The sequence below is a fragment of the Chrysemys picta genome, chromosome 4 (assembly GCF_011386835.1).
Source record: "Chrysemys picta bellii isolate R12L10 chromosome 4, ASM1138683v2, whole genome shotgun sequence".
NCBI classification, from domain to species: Eukaryota; Metazoa; Chordata; order Testudines; family Emydidae; genus Chrysemys; species Chrysemys picta.
In genome coordinates this window covers 98694456-98715102 of record NC_088794.1, presented here as the reverse complement: position 1 = coordinate 98715102, position 20647 = coordinate 98694456, and the positions used below count along the sequence as shown (strand labels likewise).

The 20647-nt window shown below is 38.2% G+C and overlaps 1 protein-coding gene across 21 annotated transcripts in view; it reads left to right on the top strand.

The window, feature by feature from the left end:
- The window catches only part of RYR3 (ryanodine receptor 3), a 561484-nt gene that overhangs the window by 80929 nt on the left and 459908 nt on the right, over nt 1–20647 (top strand). For all 21 annotated transcript variants that reach the window (XR_010601063.1, XR_010601064.1, XM_065595380.1 and 18 more), the window contains exon 2: nt 16477–16596. Coding sequence is in view for 19 of the 21 variants with exons in the window: in XM_065595380.1 (XP_065451452.1) it covers nt 16477–16596 (120 nt within the window). In the remaining 2 variants the exon portion in view is untranslated. The remainder of the gene's footprint in view (nt 1–16476; nt 16597–20647) is intronic.

The window sequence follows — 20647 nt, the reverse complement described above, 5'->3', positions numbered from 1 at the left end:
TAAGAAGTATTGACTAAAAAGCTAATATTACTAAAGAATTTCATTTCTGCACATGAATTTTACATATGATAACTAATTCTAAACTCTATTTTTCTTATAGTGGTCAAAGTCCAATTAAATGATACCACGTTATTTAACAAGACAGCCTACAGAATTAAATCACTACAGATGTAGTAATAATAATAATAAAAAATCCCGGTAACATTTCTTTTGGTCTAAAGGTGTCTTAAAACTTTGCTTTTTCAAAACCTTATTTTTAGGGCAAATGGGACCACCACAGTCCCCCCCCCCCCTTAAAAAAATTATTGTGAGGGGCTTACGTTTTTAGAATGACAAGAACAAATCAACCATATCTGTTGAGAGACAGCATGGTAATGGAAGTGAAGTAAATTACAGACTTTTTTTCTTGCAACAGTATTGCTAAGTTTTATAATTTTATATTATTTTTAAAGCAGAAATTAATAAACTATGACTACTCCCATTCGCTGAACTGGAATACACATTGGCTGTCTTGAGTCATCCTTGTCCTATTTCCTCCTTTAGTGTTGCAAATCCGAGGATGTATGGGTCACAGAATTTTGTATATGATGTTAGCCTAATGCCAGAAGGTGTGAAATTGGTCTACAACTAAGTCATTTATCACCTGCAGAGAGAGAGAAATGGTATGTCACATTGAGTGAAAAAATACTCTGACTAGTTAGTTTGATTCTGTCCCTCTCTCTATTTTCTATATTATTTTAAGGCCATGCAGAGCTGCTGCCTACACAACATCGCACCTTTTGCATACAGGTTTTATTACAGCTGGTATATCAATTATTCATGATGAATGAAGGTGGAGGGATAGCTCAGTGGTTTGAGCATTGGCCTGCTAAACCCTGGGTTGTGAGTTCAATCCTTGAGGGGGCCACTTAGGGATCTGGGGCAAAAATCAGTACTTGGTCCTGCTAGTGAAGGCAGGGGGCTGGACTCGATGACCTTTCAGAGTCCCTTCCAGTTCTATGAGATGGGAGTATATCTCCATATATTTATTTATGTGTAATTGTCTATATCTTCCTTATTCATAGACCAGTTAGCATTCTCATTCTTTGAGAAAACACTCTCCATATGCTTTTATGTGCTTCGTATGCTTATTCATTGTCATTTAACATTTACTTAATAGTCTTTAACATATCCACAAGTAATTTTCAAAAAGACATCAAATACCTGATTCTGACCATACACGGGATTTATGCCAGTTGTTCAAACATTGGCTTCAGTGGAACCACTCCTGTTTGCACCAATATATACGAGATAAGAATCAGATCCCAAACCTTTATTGTCCATGCTCAGGGGTGTGAAAAATCCACATCCCAGGCAATGCAGTTATATCGACCTAACCCCCAGTGTAAATAGCGCTGTGTCGACAGGAGGGCTTCTCCTTTCGACATAGCTACCGTCTCTTAGGGAGGTGGAGTGCCCACACTGATGGGAGAAACTCTCCCATTGGCATAGTAGCATCTTCATTGAAGCACTGCAGCGGTGCAAGTATAGACCTGCCCAACATTTCAGTGCTAAGGATTAATAGCATTGGTTAGAGACAAACATATTTATTAACTATAATTATTGTATTGAATGCATATGCCCTTTATTGTAAGTCAAATGTGCCAGACAAAGAGCAAAAAGCATGCCCTGCAGATCTTGAAATCTAAAGTTATGATTGGAAACGATAAAGTCTGGGGAAGACTGCAGAAGGATTAGTTGCATCTAACTACATCAGAATTACATTCTCAACAAACTCTGCCTCCCCAAAATTCCTACAGAGGATTAGCACAGGTTAGTCCTATATGGGTGTGTTTCACTTAGAATATTGGTCATGAACTTTTTCCTCATTTGGAAATGTGTATCTCTTTTAGTGTATTCTCCCCACGGTTATCTTTATTTTCCTCCCCGTCCGTCTACAAAACCTAACCTACAATTAAAAGGTAGGCAAAGCGGAAAGTGCTGTCTTCTGAAGATGATAGATCCTATGGCATGGATGTGAATTTTGCATATCCTCTCTAGAATGTTGGATGTTGTGCTGAGTGGGGAATTCCTGCCATTTGAGAGAATTCACTACACTGGTCACTTGGTGGTATTGTATTTATAAAGAATTGCCAAGCACTTATACAAACACGAGGAAAGAAGTGTAGGGGTGAAAGTGACTTAGGGATAGTGGAAGAGATTCACAGGATGGCTTTCATGCTGGCAGAGTATATGCTCTTTCCCTTCCATCATTGGAGAAAAAATAGCCAGATAAATGAGAGAGAGAAAGCTGTAGATGTTTTTGAATGAGAGGTGCATGGGACCATAACTGAATATCAAATAATTAATTTTATCATTGCAGCTGTAATATAACCTTATGCCCACTAATAGACCGATTCAGTAAATCACCACGGAGACTCAATTATCTTATTATGTTGATAGAAAGTCTTTCCTAGATCTGGGTTGAATCATATTGGGAGAACTGACGTTGAGAAGTTTCCCTGAAATAAGAGGACTTCATTCACTAAGGCTCTCAAGGTACATCCACACAGCCCACAGCAGCTAGCCTGCCAGCCTGGGTTGACAGACTGGGGCTTGCACTACCATGCTAAAAATAGCTGTGTAGCTATTGCAGTTCAGGTTGGAGTTTGGGCTCTGAAGCCTAGGAAGGAGAATGGGTTTCAGAGTTGAGCTCCAGCCTGAGCTGCTACTTCAAAGCAAAAAGAACAGGGGTACTTGTGGCACCTTAGAGACTAACAAATTTATTTGAGCATAAGCTTTCGTGGGCTACAGCCCACTTCTTCGGATGCATAGAATGGAACATATATCGAGGAGATATATATACACATACAGAGAGCATAAACAGGTGGGAGTTGTCTTACCAACTCTGAGAGGCCAATTAAGTAAGAGAAAAAAAACTTTTGAAGTGATAATCAAGCTAGCCCAGTACAGACAGTTTGATAAGAAGTGTGAGAATACTTACAAGGGGAGATAGATTCAATGTTTGTAATGGCTCAGCCATTCCCAATCTCAAAGCAATGTCTTCACAGCTATTTTTAGAGTGCTAGCACAAGCCTCACAAATCTGTCAGTCTGGGCTGGGAGGCACACAGCGGCGCACTGTGTGGATGTACCCTCAAGCTGATGCCTTTCCTCAGCATTAAATCTACACAGTATTTTTAAAGATGATGTTAATGTTTATATGCAAAATGTTGCAATATATAAATTGGTACAATTTGCATAATATGACATAAATTGGGCTGTGCAAAATCTATCATCTGTGTTCTTGATAACAGTTCTGCCCTGTATACTGAGCAGTTTATAAATTTGTCTGAGGAGTGGTTTTAGGACTTGCTTGCACATGAAAGTTAATCTGGAATAAAGTGAATTGTGAATTTAAAGTAGATTGACTATTCCTGATTAACTCCCTGTATGGATGCTCTGGTTCTAGAATAAGAGTACTTTATTCTGAATTATCTTAATCCACTTCCAAAATGGATTGAAATAATCCAGAATATGGCACTCTTATTCCAGAAGAAGAGCATTCACACTCTGAGTTAATCAGAAATAGCTATTCCAGAATAACTCCCTTTGTAGATAAACTCTTACTAAACTCGGTGAAAGTTGTCTTTTGCAATGCTTCATAATGGGTGTTTTACTTGAATCTAAAGCAAACAGTACAAAAAAGTTTGTTTGTGTTGTGTTCTGGGGTTTTAGTTTTTTGATAAGTTTTCCATTTATTTTTAAATGAAAGTTGTATAAAGGAGAAATATTTGATTTTGTTACCTTTTACCGAGAATATTATGCTGAAGTGATAATCCCATGATGTTTGTTTTGTACAATTAATCAGTCTGAAGTGAATTTGTTTGCAGTTTTGTAAGCATCTTGAGTTATTAAAATTTTTGGAGAAAAACTAATTGTGAAATTCAATAGTAGGCTTTTTTAAGGATGTTCACTGTAATTCATTGGTTTGTAATGTGGTCAGTCTCAAATGTGAGCACCCAGAGAATATCGTCCACAAAACATAAACTTCTAATGACAGTAATTATCATCTGATCTGAGTACATGTGGTTCATTAGTCAGATCATTCACAAGAGGTGTATATCTTCTTCGCATATACACCGCTACCCCTATATAACACGACCCAATATAACGCGGTAAAGCAGTGCTCCGGGGGGGTGGGGCTGCGCACTCCAGTGGATCAAAGCAAGTTCTATATAATGCAGTTTCACCTATAACGCGGTAAGATTTTTTGGCTCCCGAGGACAACGTTATATCGAGGTAGAGGTGTACTAGATTTTTTTAAAATATATTTTATCTTTTTCAACACCATTCATGGCTGAGGCTCAAAAATACAGAGAGCACTTTATTACTGTATATAATATTGCATTAAAAATATAATTAGAGATGACTGGAAAATGCTGATTTGTTAAACCTGAAATGTGTCAGGGAAACATCTTGGGTTTGAACATTTGTCAAATCACAGGCGGGTTTCTATTCAAAACTTGTGTGGTTTCCTGTTGGATTGCTGGGGACCCGAGGATTTCGAGGGTACATGGCACTGGGACAGTTCTCCCATACTGATGGCTCTGGGGCTAGGGACCCCAGGCTTACAGGTCTGCAGCTGTGGCGCAACTGCCATGCAGACTATTCGAGGGCCAGGTATTCCAGGGCCTCTAGACTCCGAGGCTAGTACTGGCAGCAGCTGACAGCAACTGACATGATTCTTGTCCGTTTCACTACTTGTTACTAGCCATGGTGAAATAGACAAGAATTATGTCAAATTTCAGTCACCAGTTGCTGGGGTCCTGGGGAGCATGTTCATTTTGGAAATACCACATGTCAGTGTTTCCTGAATGAAAGAAAATTTCACTGAATTTCTGATTAAGGGGAACAAAATCTTGAAAAATTTTGTTTCAGTCCAAATCAGAACAAAACCAACTTTGAAATGTCAAAATTTCCTGCAAACTTGGAATCCTGAGTTTCGGCCATCTCTATTATGTTAGTGCATGATGATGTAATTAAGAACTATTTTTTTCCACAGGACCCCATAGATATTTATTGTGACTGGGAACACTTTTTATGTATTTTGAGAATAAATCTGATTGTCCTTTGGAATGCTGTTCATTCTATAGAAATATAATGGTGCTCCAGATAATAGTTTCCAGATGTTGATCTTCACAAGCATGTTTGAGCGAGTTGACTATGAAGACAAATCCAAAATACATAAAGGGAAATACTCTGTGAGGGGGAAGATGTGTAGAAACTGACAGTATACGGCTTGGATGGACTACAGCATAACAAGAGCGAGCACCCATGTCTTCATCTATAGTAACAGTAAAGCAAACCAAAGTGTGATATAAATCCTTTCGTCCTCGTACTACACTGGGAATATCTCTAACTTCTCTCGTACACCTTTCTTGTAAGGTGGCAGGATTGAACCCAAAGTGTTTGTTTAATCATATTTGAAAGTACTGAAAGGTAATTACAGCTTTGCATAAAAAGATTTGGCTTTCTAGGTTCTTTCTAAAATAAGCCAAAGTGAAGATTTAAAGATGGAATAATGCAAACAATATAAAAACAGAGGTTTACTACAGCAAATAGTGAAACCCAGATATTAAAAACTGGGAGATAGTTTGTTGCTCGGCAAAAATCCACAAAACTATGTTGTTTAATTTAGGTTAAGAATCCTATTTTTATTTTGTCAACATGTTGTATACTTTAAGACTAGATATGTGGCCTTTCTTTAAACTCTGTACTATAAATTTTAGTGTAACTAGTGAGGACTGCTGTTATGATCATTTATACTAAATGAAAAGACATTAAAATATATTTTGCCAATATGTATTTAGATACCAAAAATTAATACACAAAAACACTAGATGAGCATTGTTTTTTTAATTTATTTTGCATTTTGGAACTGTTGTCTTTTCCCCTGAAGTTAATATATATACATATATGTTGTCTAACAGTATACTGCAAGTGACCTTGCACAAAGAGCTCAAAGTTTAAATTATGTTTCCTGTATTTTTATTAGTGACAGTTGAACCTCCAGGCATTTTTAACTCTCGTTTGGTCCTCTGTACAGCGGTTACTCTGCAGATGCAGGGGCAGGCAGGAAGTAAAAAGTGTTATACAAGTGCTAAATATTATCAGTGGCCTGTGCAAGATACCTGGGGAGTTGGGGTTTGGTGTATCTAGAGATTACGTTATTGTATTAGTACACTGTGACTCTCTATATATTCTATGTATATCTTGCACCAAGACCCACTCAACACAAGGAGGCTAGTTATTGCTGCTCCAACTTGTCTTTAAGGGGGCATTCTAACTTACAACAGCTGGCTATGGCTCCTAAAGGGATACTACTCCAGCTGTGACTTGGTGTAGCAGAGCAAAGGTCCATTTCACTACCAATGCTGGGTTGGAAATGGTGGTTGGCATAAAAGTTGGCTCCACCAGTATAAGACCAGCTCAGAATTCCTTTCAACTGGCAAAATTATCAACTTGGCAGTTACTGAGAGACTCTGGCTCCTTTGTGCCACTCAGGCAACAAAGAGGCAGGAGCAAGGGCCGAGAATCTGGCCCACTGCTTCAGCTAGAGCTTCCTCAATATAAACAAGAGGGAACTGCTAACAAGGTGTTCTCTGCAAGGAATTTTGGAACTTGCTCCTTCCACGTTGGTCTGTCAGATCATCAATTTAACCTTCCAAGAAATTCACAATGTCCATCTTTTTTTCTTCTTTGTGGAGGCTGTTGAGGTAGATGTGGATCGAGGTGGATATATATGTGGACAGTTCTTTATCAGTTTTATGTTGTAATTATAACTGGTGGAAGAGGTACCCAGGACCACTGGATGGACACCTATAGATAGCCTTAGAAAACTGAATTAATAAAAATAAATACATCTGAAACAGTGTTCTGCCTCTAATTTCTGAGACCTTTTCATAGAATCATAGAATATCAGGGCTTGAAGGGACCTCAGGAGGTCATCTAGTCCAACCTCCTGCTCAAAGCAGGACCAATCCCCAACTAAACCATCCCAGCCAGGGCTTTGTAAAGCCTGACCTTAAAAACCTCTAAGGAACGAGATTCCACCACCTCCCTAGGTAACCCATTCCAGTGCTTCACCACCCTCCTAGTGAAAAAGTTTTTCCTAATATCCAACCTAAACCTCTCCCACTGCAACTTGAAACCATTTCTCCTTGTTCTGTCATCTGGTACCACTGAGAACAGTCTATTTAAAGGGGCATTTTGATATCTTTGAATTTCATTGGGGGCATAAAAACAATGAAATTAGTTGCTTGTTATGCAGTTATGTTACCTAAGTGTAACTATATATGTGGGAAATATATGACAATAATATCTTCTGAACTTTGCCCAAATAGATAATGCATTTTATTGCTAACATGACATTTTCCTTCTATGTTCCTATATCTGAGAGAAATGTCTGACATTCATGTAGAAAAATGACACAAGTCAACACTTATTTTCTTCTTTTTGTGAAAGAATTTAATGATGAGAAAGTAATGTAGAGTGAAGAAAGCAAAGCAGTATCAGGTGTTCCATTGTTAGGACCATCTGTTCTGATTTGTCTCCTGGTATATATTGTTACTTAGATTGCAGCATTATTTCTCTTTTAGTGAATAGATTGAAACAACAATTACTTGCAGCTATATGAGAAAATAGGGACTTTCTAAATGCTGTGCTTTATATAGAAAGACTATGTTGGTGCTTAATTCTGAGCTGACTCAATTATTTCAAGTGGAAAAGTATAAAAAAATAATGAAAGGTGTCTAAACTTTCTGTGGGCACAAGTATTTCATTACTAGATTTTTTTTTTATCTTTGGCTGAAATAACTAAATACATCCAGTAGGATTCCATTTATGTAAATTGAATGAGGGATGTGAAATTTCTTCAGACATGAGACAGCTTTTCTTGTAAGTGAAAAAGATGCCTGGAAAACCACAGCTATCTGAATGTAGATTAGAAGGTTTCTACTCTAATGCAATGAACATTCTTCATGGCTAGAGACAGATGAGGATGAGTAGGCTGTGACCACCAGAGAGAAGAGGACCAGGAGGAATTTCACACAGCTAGAAGATTCCATTCGATACCAGGTGCTCAACCTGGAAACAGTGGAAGATACCTTTCAAGATTTAGCTGATTCAAGGGAATGGCGAGATGTGCAGGACATACCTGTGGATGGCAGCTAGGCCCAACCTGTAAGAAAACCAAGCTTGCCCACAAAGAGTTCTCCAGTAATCCAAGGAAGACCAACTATCCTTGTTGGGGATTCAATACTCAGAAGAATCAAAAGAACATTCTACAAGGACAAGCAGACAACTTGGCAGGGTTCTGTCTTGCCAGATTGAAGATACGAGCTGTCACTCTAATATTGGATAGGCTTCTGAAGTCAATGGGCAGTGATTTATGATAGTTCTACTAATAATTAATAATACTGCATAGCGGGTTGTCTTGCAGAGAATAGATGATTTCAGGGAACTTGGAAGCATGAGAGCCTTCCTGTACGCAAGTAAAGGAAGACAAGGCACAAGATTCTGGAAGTGGAGCACGGGCTAGGTAAGTGGTATAGGGTGGAAGGTTTTGGTTTTGTGGAACTTTGGTCCACCTTCTGTAAGGAGAAGAGGCTGTGTAATTTGGATGGCTTCAACATCAGTAGAAGGGGAAACAGTCTCCTCAGGGACAGATTGATTGAGGTAGTTAAGAGTGAATTAAACTTGATAACAAAAGGGAGAATAAAAAGAGGGATGATACGAGCACTTATTTAGCACAGGTTGGAACCTTTTGATCCACAGCAAAGATCATCCTCTACATGGACCAGCCATTAGAGGGGGATGAGGCAAACACTTTGCTAGTTGTTTTCACAGATATTTGCTGACAGCAGAGGAATGGTGAGACTTGGGAATCTTGGGTTGCATTCTGGGCTTCTAGAGGGATTATTCTCTAGTGGATGCAGACCCTTCTGTCTCTGTTCCCCAGAAGTTCAACCTCTTTTGCCCTTCCCTCTTCTCATCAATCTCCTCATCCTAACCCCCTCCCCATCACCCATTGCCCAGCTCCTCATCCCAATTTTAACCTCCTTGCCCAACCAGGTTCAGTCTACCCTTCTGAGCTCTTCATTCAAGTCCTAGTTTTCCCCCAGCTTCCAAAGCCCTCCACCCCCAATTCTGGTTCCCTCCTACCTCCCTTGCCCAGTCTCCTTGCTGTTGTAGGAAATATTTTCAAAGAGTTGCATAGCAGTTTTAGATATGACTCCCACAACAGTTAGTGTGAGTATGCTAATAAAATTCTACATAGTCCTTTGAAAAAACAGCTTATTTTTATTATAATTTTGTAGCTAAGATCCTTTTATTTTTCAACAAGCATCTACAATGGCAGTTCAATGATTTTTGGGTTTGTTCATCCTTATTTTTGAGAAAAAGTATTGAAGACATGGATTTGGGTTGGGGCACGTTGCATGTTGCAACCTGAAGTATCCAAGTAAATGTAGTGGTGTCTATCTTTTCCCACTAGTTCAAGCTAAACATGTAAAACTGGTTGCATTATTAAATACTACCTCTGTACAGATTCAAATGTATTATATACCTTTAGACTGTGGTTCTCAATTCTGGGCTGTATGTACTGTACCACAAGAGAATGCCAAACCCTCAGATGGAGTATCTACAGCAACATAAATCAAGAGCATCATGTAGCAGTTTCATTTAGATCTTGAGTGTGCTGGAAAACTGGTGGATTGAGCAGAAGCAATGGTAGCTGCTGAACATGCATGTATTGATTCAGTATGATCACTGACTCACTGCTCAGCAACTCAGTCATCGTTCCATTAAAATTGATTTTTGTACATATTTTTGCCTGCGACTGCACACAGCAATCTCACTTCAAGGAAGGTGTGGTAGAAATATAACTATATATGAAAGAATAAATTGTTTTTGAAGGATATTAATGCAAGATTTCCTGTATTTTTAGTGTTTATATTATTTAGGAATGGATAACAGCCACCGGTGCTGTAACTTGGAGGGGGAGAGACAGAGGGCCAGTGCCCTCCCACTTTTTAACAAAAGAAACATAAGCACAGAAATCATGTCTCCCGCAGATTTCCCCCCCACACACCAGAATAATAGATTCTGCCAGGGAGGTGCTGCAATTACACTTTTGCCCACCAGGTGCTGCTGTGGTGCCAGATGAGAGGACAGCAGGCTCACTGCTAGAGCAGCCATCTACAAAGAGGGAGGGGACACTTTGGCATTGGACCCCTCCCCCACTTCTACAAATGTTCTGGCGCCGTTGCTGAAAGCAACCCTAACTCCATGTTGAAATGTTTTTGTGTCAGTGTTTCCTTTGTTGTTGTGTATGTTTTAGTGTAAGTAGAGAATTATTACTCCAGTGAGCACATGAACAGAACCTAAATGAGTTTGAGTCTTTTTTATTAAGTAGATATTGTTAAATAGGAATGTTTAAATTGTTACTCAGGGAAGAGAGAATTCAGTATTTAAATACAAAAAAATATATATATTCTTCCATCTAATGAGAAAAGCTTAATTTTTGCTTCTTATAGTGACAGAAGAGAATAAGAGAATTTCCTGTAAGGAGACTTTTTAGATATAGTGCACCAATATTTTCTTTAAAAGCAGGGGATCTTAAACTGAAGAGTGCAACCACCATGCCCATCTCATGTTCCTAAAGTGGAAAGTAGTCATGACAGGGTCCCAGTATGGCTTTAAGGAAGTTGCATTATTAAAAAGGCTGAGAACCACTGCTCCAAATCATCTTTATTAGCATCACAAATAACCTGGACAGTATGGTGCACAGTTGGAGTTTACCCATCTATAAAGTGGACAGTACTGATGGGAAATGTACATTAGAATTTAGCTCTATGAGAATGATATCTTTTACTGAAGAAGAGAGAAATTGCAATGGCAATTTGTTTCCCGGTGCTATAACCAGTGTTCCTTCTAATTTCTCCCACACATCTGCGGAATGAATTTTGTTATGTACACCAGTATGGAGGCGATGTGTGACAGATCACCTCCATATTGGTGCACATATCAAAATTCATGTGGCAGGGATGAGGGGTTCAGAGTGTGAGAGGGGGTTCAGGGCTGGGGCAGAGGTTTGGGGTGTGTGGGGGGAGTGAGGGCTTTGGCTGGGGGTGCGGGCTCTGGGGTGGGGCCAGGGATGATGGGTTTGGGTTCAGGCTGCCCTGGGGCTGTGACGGGACGAGAGGACTCCCCCCAGCTCTCTCTCTCTCTCCTTCCCCACGGCCGCAGCAGGTCCGGGCCGGGGCTGGGTTGGGGCTGGAGGAGGGTGTGCGTCTCTCCCGGCCATGGCACATCTGTGGCTGGGCTGGGTTGGGTCCAGGGATGGGGGAAAGGAATCTCTCCCAGATGCAGCCCTGAGCGCCTGCGCGGCGCTTAATAGGCTGCTGCGCTGTTGTGCAGCTTAGAGGCAACTTAGGCTATAACCCCATCCTGGACAAATCATACTGATCTCAGATAGAGACCTGAGTAACAGTCTCTCTCTCACAATTTAGCAACATTTGTATAGCTTGTCATGCCAGTCAAATATTGAAGCAAATTAAAGTGGAATGAAAAGTGTGTGCGCTGGGCTGGACAAGAAGATGCATTAAAAACTGAGGGGCAGAAGCAAAGAGGAGGTGAGCCCCTGCAAGTAAAAGATTGGACAGCCAGATGTGATGTGTGAGGAGTAGACTTAGGGACGAAAGGGAGAGTCCTCATTGCTTGTGGCTGGGACCTACTTTGACATCTTGTCCTGGGCTCAATAAATCCTGGCTCAGGCCTTAGATAATTGTGTTTTATATTGACTTCTGTTGTCTCCAGGCCAAATAACCAATTCATGCCCTTATCTATGGTGACTTTAGTTGGATAACACTAACCACACAAAAAAATAAAATAGGAACAATCAAGTTGGCGCAGAGATTCCTTGTTTACAAGCTACAGTGCAGCACGTTTCATTCTTTTGTTCAGTCTGTAATTTGAGCTGTACCTGACTGACATGTCTTTTAGAATTCTGTCAGTCCAGAATGTCCCAGACCATAAAGGTGTAGTAACCACACACACAGTTGCTTTACTTCTTAAAGCTCTATATACCTCAGCTTCATCAAAGAAAAAAGTATTCTCTCATCCATAGTAAAATCCATTCATTGTCAAGTGCTGTGCTATAAGTGAAAAAGGGTATGGTGAAAAATGTAAAAATAATTCATGGTGTCAATATTTAATGCAGCACGTAACCTATACTGGTGACATTATCAATATCTACACTTAGAAGTTTGAGGTTGCTAAATTACATTGTTAACTACAGGAACCCAATGAAACAATATAAAACCTGTGAAAATTTCCCGAAATAAGTTAATATTACTTTCACTTTTTCACCGTGTTGAACAGAATTGCGTAACTTTCACAAACTAAATTTTGCCGCCCTCCCCCCCCTTTTTTTTTTAAAGGAAGGAGTGTGAGTTTGGGAAGGTAATAGTTCATTTTTTCTAATATCAGTGGGAATAAATCCATACTTTAACTGCATATCACAATCTTAACTATGGAGTTTTGTAATTAATGCCTCTGTTATGCATATGTATTGTATTCTATTAATATGGTATATGTAATATATTGATATAATCCACATACAAGCTAAATATACACAGCAGGTTGAATGTTTAAAAACAATAAAATAAATACAATTCTGGCTCTATTTTATCAATAAGTTAAAATTGTCCAGCGATAAACAGTTTGTGTCAAACTTCAATTTTATTCTAACCCTGGGTATTGGACATTTTAGTCTCTGTTAGCTTGATTTTGAGTCTCTCAAGGGCACATATGTTCAGGAGTATACTGAAGAAAAATGTTGAAAATATCTTTGTATTTTCATTTCATATCTCACTCTTTTTCTTTCTCAAACTTTTGGTAGAAATATGTCTGCCTCTGTTATTGACCTGACACTCTTTGACTATTGAATAGTAGACTATTACACTGGATTGCTTTTTTTTTTTTTTTTTTTTTTTTTTTAAACTGAAGAAGGCAGCAACCGTCTCCGTACTGAAGAATTTGAAGGATATAGGGAAGAATACATTATGGAGGAAATTATAGGAGAGAGTTGTGGCAAAAAGAAAGATTAATATGGCCTTAAATATGCTCCTGTCTCCCAGTGGGCAATACAATATGTTCTATGGAAAAAAAAAACTTGGAAATAAAAATTGCTGAACTTGCATTCTGTATCACTTAACAAGCTGTGTGGCTGGTGATATACAAAACTAACTATAGGACTGTCATCAACTGCCAAATGGTCTGTCTTAAATATAGTAGCCAGCCATGTAGTTTAGTTAGAGATGTCCATAGAAACTATCTGAAAAGAATAGTAACAAGGCAGAGAGTAGCCATCTGGTAAAAAGATGAAAGCATGCTCTGCTTTTGTATTCCCAATGTAATGGTGAATTCCTTTTATTTCCAAGGTCAAAAACCTTTTGTCCCTCCCAGATTTAAAATCTCTTACTGTTTTGTAGTGTCATTATCTGTGTTACTACTTAGGTAATATAGCATTTTACCTGCATACAGTACTTGGAAAGAAGAAGCAATGTTGCCTTTGATCGTATCTGTGCAAGTGACCTGTTGCATAACATCTCCACATGCTGAAGTATCTGTCATGACCAGAATAACTTATACCAGTATAATACTGTAGCTAGGTGGGACACTGACTCATCCAGTTTCTCTTATTTTATCCTTTTTTTCTCCTGTAGGCATTTATTACATGGTATATTTTGATGGACTGTGAAATACCTGATAGCTAAAATATGTTACATTATTTGCCAGTAGGCAGGTGTATCCTAAAAGGGTTGAAAACCACAATTAAGCTATCTTAGCATGCTTATATCACCTTTCATCTAAGTTATGAAGTTCGTAAGGGTTTGCAGAACTTGGTCGTTATTTATAAAGTGTTCTTTTCTGAATGTGATGTACAATAATTCCTAAAATGTTTAAAAAAACTAAAACATAATAGGATAATTAGGTAATAAAATTGCTCACATAAAGCTAAATTTGAAGAAAATAAAACTGGTTTTCCTCCTTTTCTGGTCTATTGTTTATCTTGGAGATTTGTACTGTGAGGAGTGAATCTTTGTGGGCCCTGTGTTTTGAAGGTTTAAAAGCTTCCTTTTAGATATAAAATGTCTCTTTGATCATTGGTAATGCTCAAAGATTTTTAAATTAAGTGAGACATTAAAGTGTCTTCAAATTGTGCAGCTAGGGAATCCAAGATGGTAACTGTAGTGTACTGGTAAATAAGGCAAAATAATTTTTTAGTTCTGTTTTAAATAAATACAAGTAATAATCACTCCAGAATAGGCGTGATACCATAACCAGGGAACTTCTAATGCAGTGGAAGAACTCAGGTATTGGCTAAGTACCTTGTTTGGTGTACACCATCCACATTTTAGATAACAGTTGCCCCTTTTCACTGCCTCACAAGTTGATATATAGCTGTAGTTTGGTGGAGCAACAATGATATCACAAAAATAGTTTGAGTGTATAATGGTGAATATCTCCAATCCCTCCTCCTTAAAGCTACCACTTTATTTTCCTTTACAAAGATGTCATTTGTAATATAAATTATGTATCTTAGCTACTTCTATGGCCCTCATTACCATAATATCTCACAATCTTTAATGTATTTAAACTCAAAACACCCCTGCGAGGAAGGAAAGTGCTGTTATTCCCATTTTACATACAGGAAACTGAGGCACAGAGACATTGTAATTTGTCTAGGGTCACACAGGCAGTCTCTGACAGAGCAAGAATTGAGCCTAGGTGTCTCAGGTCCCAGGTTAGAATCATTCTAATTCTCTGTTGTACATAGCTGCCTGTGAGGTTTGCCGCTTGCCACCAGATAGAGGAATGATGTTTACTATATTTTTGGAGTTATTAAATATGCATTTGTTATATTGAATGTGGGGGGGAAGGTGGGGGGGGTTTCTTCTTGTCACATGGCTTTGATTTGAAGCATGTCAACAGCAATAGTCCAGGAAACCATAACATTTGATTAAAAGTGCCCATTGTGATTACATACCTTCACGTGGAAGGAAATACAGTTTTATTTTGCAACTGTGATTACTTTGGATCTGTCTTACAGTCACAGGTGACATTTCTCTTACAGTCAATGGTTTAAGCAAGGACTGTAGATTGGGCCCCAAATGTAGCTAATGACTTGTGTGTGGCAGAGAACGCAACAGTGTACATTAGTAAAGACAAACTCAGTTATATCCAGTATTTCCTCTTGACACCAAAGAAATGCTTTAGGAAGTTCTAACTTCATGTGCCTTTTATTTACCAAGTGATTTTCATGTTTTTCCCTTTCTACTCACTATGCATCTTGAGCTGCTAGAGAAGAAGTTTTTGAAGTCAACCTTAGTCAACCATTGCAATAGATATTGTCTATTCTAAGTATAGGGGAAAGTGTGTTATCTAAGCGATTGGAAAACTGTTGGGGAAAGCTGGCTTTTTTTAAATTGTTGTCATAGAATATAATGTGGAAATATCCTAGAGAAAAAAATCTTGTCACTCTCTTGGCTGTTGCTTCAATACTGTTACCTTGCAATGTTGGTATTTCCGCAGGAGTATATGGAAAATTAGTCTGGAAAAATCACCTGAACCTAGTATAAGGGGCTTCTTCCTCAACACACCCATGCAGTCGATGGAGCTGAAAAATTTAAGTATTATCTCAGACTTGCCTCCTCCTCTAGTGAACTTGGGCCAAAGTTATCTCTTAAATGCAAAGACATGTTGGCAAAGGACTCAGATTCTTTTCTTGTTAGCTCAGAGAAGTAAGCTTTAGCTTGGATGGAATTATCCCAGTCTACATAACTTATAATCAGGACAAATTCAAAGTTGTCCATTTTACCTACTGCTAGACAGAAACCTGCTTTTCTTGCTCTTCTGTTTTGCTCTGTTCACTTAAACTGTTGGCAAAGCACTCTTTATGTCTTATTCCAAATACAAATACTTACAGATGAGGAAATTAAAATTAAACAAAAATAAACTTCCAAAACAATTTGGCACCGTACAGTCATTATGTATTGCACTATTGCCTAACCTGGTCCCTGATTAGGAAGTTGTTATATGATTAAAGCCCTCATGTTCTAATTGTGCATGTGAAAATATGGATGCATGACTGTCTTTAAATAGATGGACAAAGTGGGTGAGGTAATACTTAAAGAAGAACTCTGTAAAGCTTGAAAGCTTGTCTTTTTCACCAACAGAAGTTGGTCCAATCAAAGATATTATCTCACCCGCCATGTCTCTCTTATATCCTGGGACTCTCACAGATACAATACCACTGCAAACTTTAAACAGATGCAAAATCTCAGACTTGTAATAATGTAGCTCATATATCATTGCTCCAAACCTTATAGGTATTTTATATTTTCTCACTAGTTCTTGTGTTTCTTAACAGGATGATGAAGTAGTACTTCAGTGTGTTGCCAACATTCAGAAAGAACAACGAAAGTTCTGCCTGGCAGCTGAGGGACTTGGGAATCGCCTGTGCTTTTTGGAACCAACTTCAGAAGCTAAAGTAAGAATTATTTCAATAAATGCTCTCAGCTGGGGTAATTGATGAATATTAATCTAGCAAATGGCTATAAATAAATTTAACTGTACACCCTTTAATATATAGTATATAAATATAAACTATAGAGGAAATATTTTTCTAGTTCACTGAGATTTGCTAAATTTGTATAGTGCAAGTCAGACCTTTTGCTGCCAACTGCCTTTTTAACGGTAAAGGGATTTGCATGGCTGAAGCATCATCGTATAGTCAGGAGGCAAAATTTTGGGACAGTACAAGGCATGCTGTAGTTTTTTAGATGTTAGTCACCACTTTCAAATCTGTTACTGTAACTATACTGAAATTTATGATGTAGTTTGAAAATTCACCTTCCAGAATTGTTTACTAATCAAAGTTTAATAATGAATTCTTCCTACTACGGCTTCTGTCTCTACTGTCCTAATATACTGGACTGGCAGGGCCAGAAGCACCATCTCCTCTTAGTGATTGCTGTTAAGTGCTGCTTCCTGTAAGGCTGGCTCAGCAGATCAGAAGCCCCGCGGACAATCACTGGCCCGTGGAAGAGAATTATACAGTAACTGAAAGTGTTTTAAGTTGGTGGATGAAAAACAGACAACGGGGAAACAATATGAGGAAAGGCAAAAGAGACAGGCACATGGGAGAGCTAATGAGAAGAGTTTGGGGTGGGGGAAGAGGATATGGTGATAGAAAATAGGAAAGATGGATTAAACAGAAGGGAGTTAAAGGAAAGAAAAGATGATGTGGAGGAATACCTCTTATTGTCCATTGCATCTTTTTGTCTTCCAATATGTTGCATGTTTCAACTCATTTCTCGTCTCTTCCTTCTTCCTATTTTCTTATCTTTTTGTTTTTAGAATTGTATCTGTCTGAATCTTCCCTAATGAAACTTTGTCAACCCAGAGATTATGAACATGTTAAGCACACAGTGGCTCAATATGAAAGGTCCTGGCCTCTAACCCCAAGGGGAAAAGTCACAATGTTGTTTCATTTGCATTTCTTTGCATCCCAACAGTTGAATCACAATGTTTTTCCTCATGTGCAGTATTCCAGATCTGTAATAGTTTTCACAAATGCGTCAATTAAAACTGCTAGCCTGCTTTAATAATGGGCTTCTCTCAGAATTCCATGCTACTATGGAGTTTAAGTTGTGCCTGACTCTGCATAGGCTTTCTCTCCTATCATCATCATCATCATCTATTTTTGTATCTATTAATTGGCAATTCAAAATGCAGCATAATATGTCTAACAATAGTGACCCATTCAATCTTTGAGGACACCAATCAAGATTTGAGGACACCAATGTGTCAGTCACTCACCCTGGACTCAGGAAAAAGAATAGAATCTGTAACTGCACAGGACCCAGTGAAACTACAGCAGTTTTAGGGCCCTAGAAGACTGTAGTCTAAAATCTTTATGTGGTTGTTGGAGGAAAACCAAATAGAAAATAAGACCAACACCATTTGTGCAATGGCATCACCATTACACAGGATCAAAAATTCCTGTTGGTCTTGACGCTTTGCAGGGACACCATCTTTACAAAGAGATCCTAAAGATGATTCATTGATAGATGGAAATAAAAGAAGTTCCGTATATACTTTAACAGACCAGTGATAATAAGAATGTGTTTAAAAATGTAATTGTTTTCTTTTTTTAAGAAAAGAAAATGGGTTGGTGTTTGTGAAACATGCTAGATCACTCTCAGTGGAAACTGAAATCCTCAGCCTTAGTCAACATTTTTTATACAGTATGTGCATTTTTAAAAAAGAAAGGGAAATTTTCATTTTATAGTCCTTATTTTCTAAATAATATATCAATGTCTAAAGTTTCTCATGCCATCCCCATATATCTGACCTGCGTTGAACAATTGCTGGTTACAAAGCAGTCCAGTTTTGTGGTGAACACTCAGGACTGGATGTCAGGAGTCTGAAATCAGGCCATTTACCTTTTTGTTTGTGTCATACAATCTGTAAAATGGGGATAATGGCCTCCCTACATAGGTTCCTCTCAAATTATATAGCTGAAAAAAATCCACTGACAGTTTCTTCTGTCATGAAGAGTGCTAGCAGATTTCAAGCACTATCTTCTATCTAAATGACCAAATAAACTTCTTTTAGTGTTGCACAATACAGCAGATGTAAGGGGTCTGCAGCCTTGGGACTTACCATACCTTCAACTGTCTGACTTTCAATACCGATTTATATCATACGCTTTTTATTACAACCTATAGACTCAAAGCCCACCCCACAGTGACTGCACAGAAGCTTGTTTATTTTTTTCATTTCTTGTTTTGTGAAGCTTTTTTAAAAATAATACCTACTTGTTTCTTTTATATACCTGGTAGATTTAAATCTATCTTTTGATTGGTAGTTGTGGATTTTATTTTAGGGGCAAAAATGTAATGAGAAATTGTTTACTGTTTAAAATCAGTTTAGCACTATGGGCTGAAGAATTCTCAGATAGTTTCCATTGATTTCACTGGAGAGGATTTTTTTCCTAAAGCTTTACACTTTAAATAAATTTCTCGTAGAAGTGGAAACAAACCTCAGTCCATAAAAATAAATAACGATTACGCTGTATATTAGAAGCCTATCTAGCACCATCACTCAGACTGGCTTGAGCGTTCTAGGCTCTGCTCCTTTAAGGTGAGGAGGGAAAAGTTTCTCAGTCCCTGCTTTCCTTTACAAATTGCCTCCATTTTCTTTTTCCTTCCAACCTTCTTCTCTGCCTCATTCTTTAAGGACAAAATCCTGCCTTCCCCTTTCCCCCCCCCCCAACTCCCAAAATCAATATTAAAAACTCCTATTGATTCCACGGGGCTGAAGTTTCACTCCATATCTTTGCTGTTTCCCAGACTTTTATGAAGGGGTGAGTTGAGGAGAAAGCAAAGTTGTTAGTGCTGGAGGCTTTTAGTTCAGCCTGTGTGTGTGTGTATTAGAGTTGATTGGAAAACTGAATTTTCATGCTATAGAAAATTCCTACATTTCAAAATTTGATGAAAAGTCAATCTTGAAATGACCTTATCAGAACGTTTTCATAATGTAAAACTTTCATTCTGATAATGTGAAAACATAATCTAATACAAAATATTAAATACAATATTATGTAATAGTCAAAATGAAATGAAACACAGTGAGAAAGTCAGAATGAAATGAAACAAGAAAGTCAAAATAAAATACTGCATTTTGATTTTGAGTAGTTTTTAAATGGTTCTGGCAAAAATGTCATTGAAATTGTCTTATTCCTGCTAAACATTTCAATTTTGATGAAACCATATTTTCTGATGGGAAAACTGTTCAATCAATTTTTGGACCAGTTTTAATATTTACACCAAAAATGCATATTGAATTAAAATTCAATGATGTGTGTATCAATATATGTATAATGTTTTTAGATGCATGTAGAACATAAGATGAGAACATTTTAGAAATCCTAGAACCAGTGACACTGTGCTTAATGTGATAGTAGCAGAATGAGTGAGGAAGCTTTCTGATCCACTGAAAAGTAATGGCCCATGGTCAAGGGTGGGAAACTAACTACAGTATGCCGTAAATTGCAGTTTTCCCTTCACCCGCAGGCTCCATCTTGACCATGGATTTTCATGGGTCCTCAAAGTCAGATTATTTTTTTCGTTTTAGTAAATCAGAAAGCTCCCCTCCCCCTCCCCCCGTTTCTGCTGCAGAACTAAATAGTGTCCAGCCACAAGATCGGATGTCTTTCCATTCCTGTGCCACTGGAACAGAAAAATAAAATAAAATTGTACACTCATTCTTTATTCCCAGAATGAGGAGCACCAACTTCATGGTTAAATTTACATCTACCTTGGATGCATCATGAGGAATACATATCTAAATAGCCTATAAGAGAAGGAGAGTGAGTCACAGCAAAACTTTCTTAGTAGCTTAATGACAAGAAAAGAAAATTCTCTAATCTCCTGGCCAGCAGCTGCTACAGTAATCCTTCTTATAAAATGCTGAGACAGAAAGACTGTAATATAGAATAGTCCTCCTGCTCAAGAGACATTAGAACTCAATAAGCA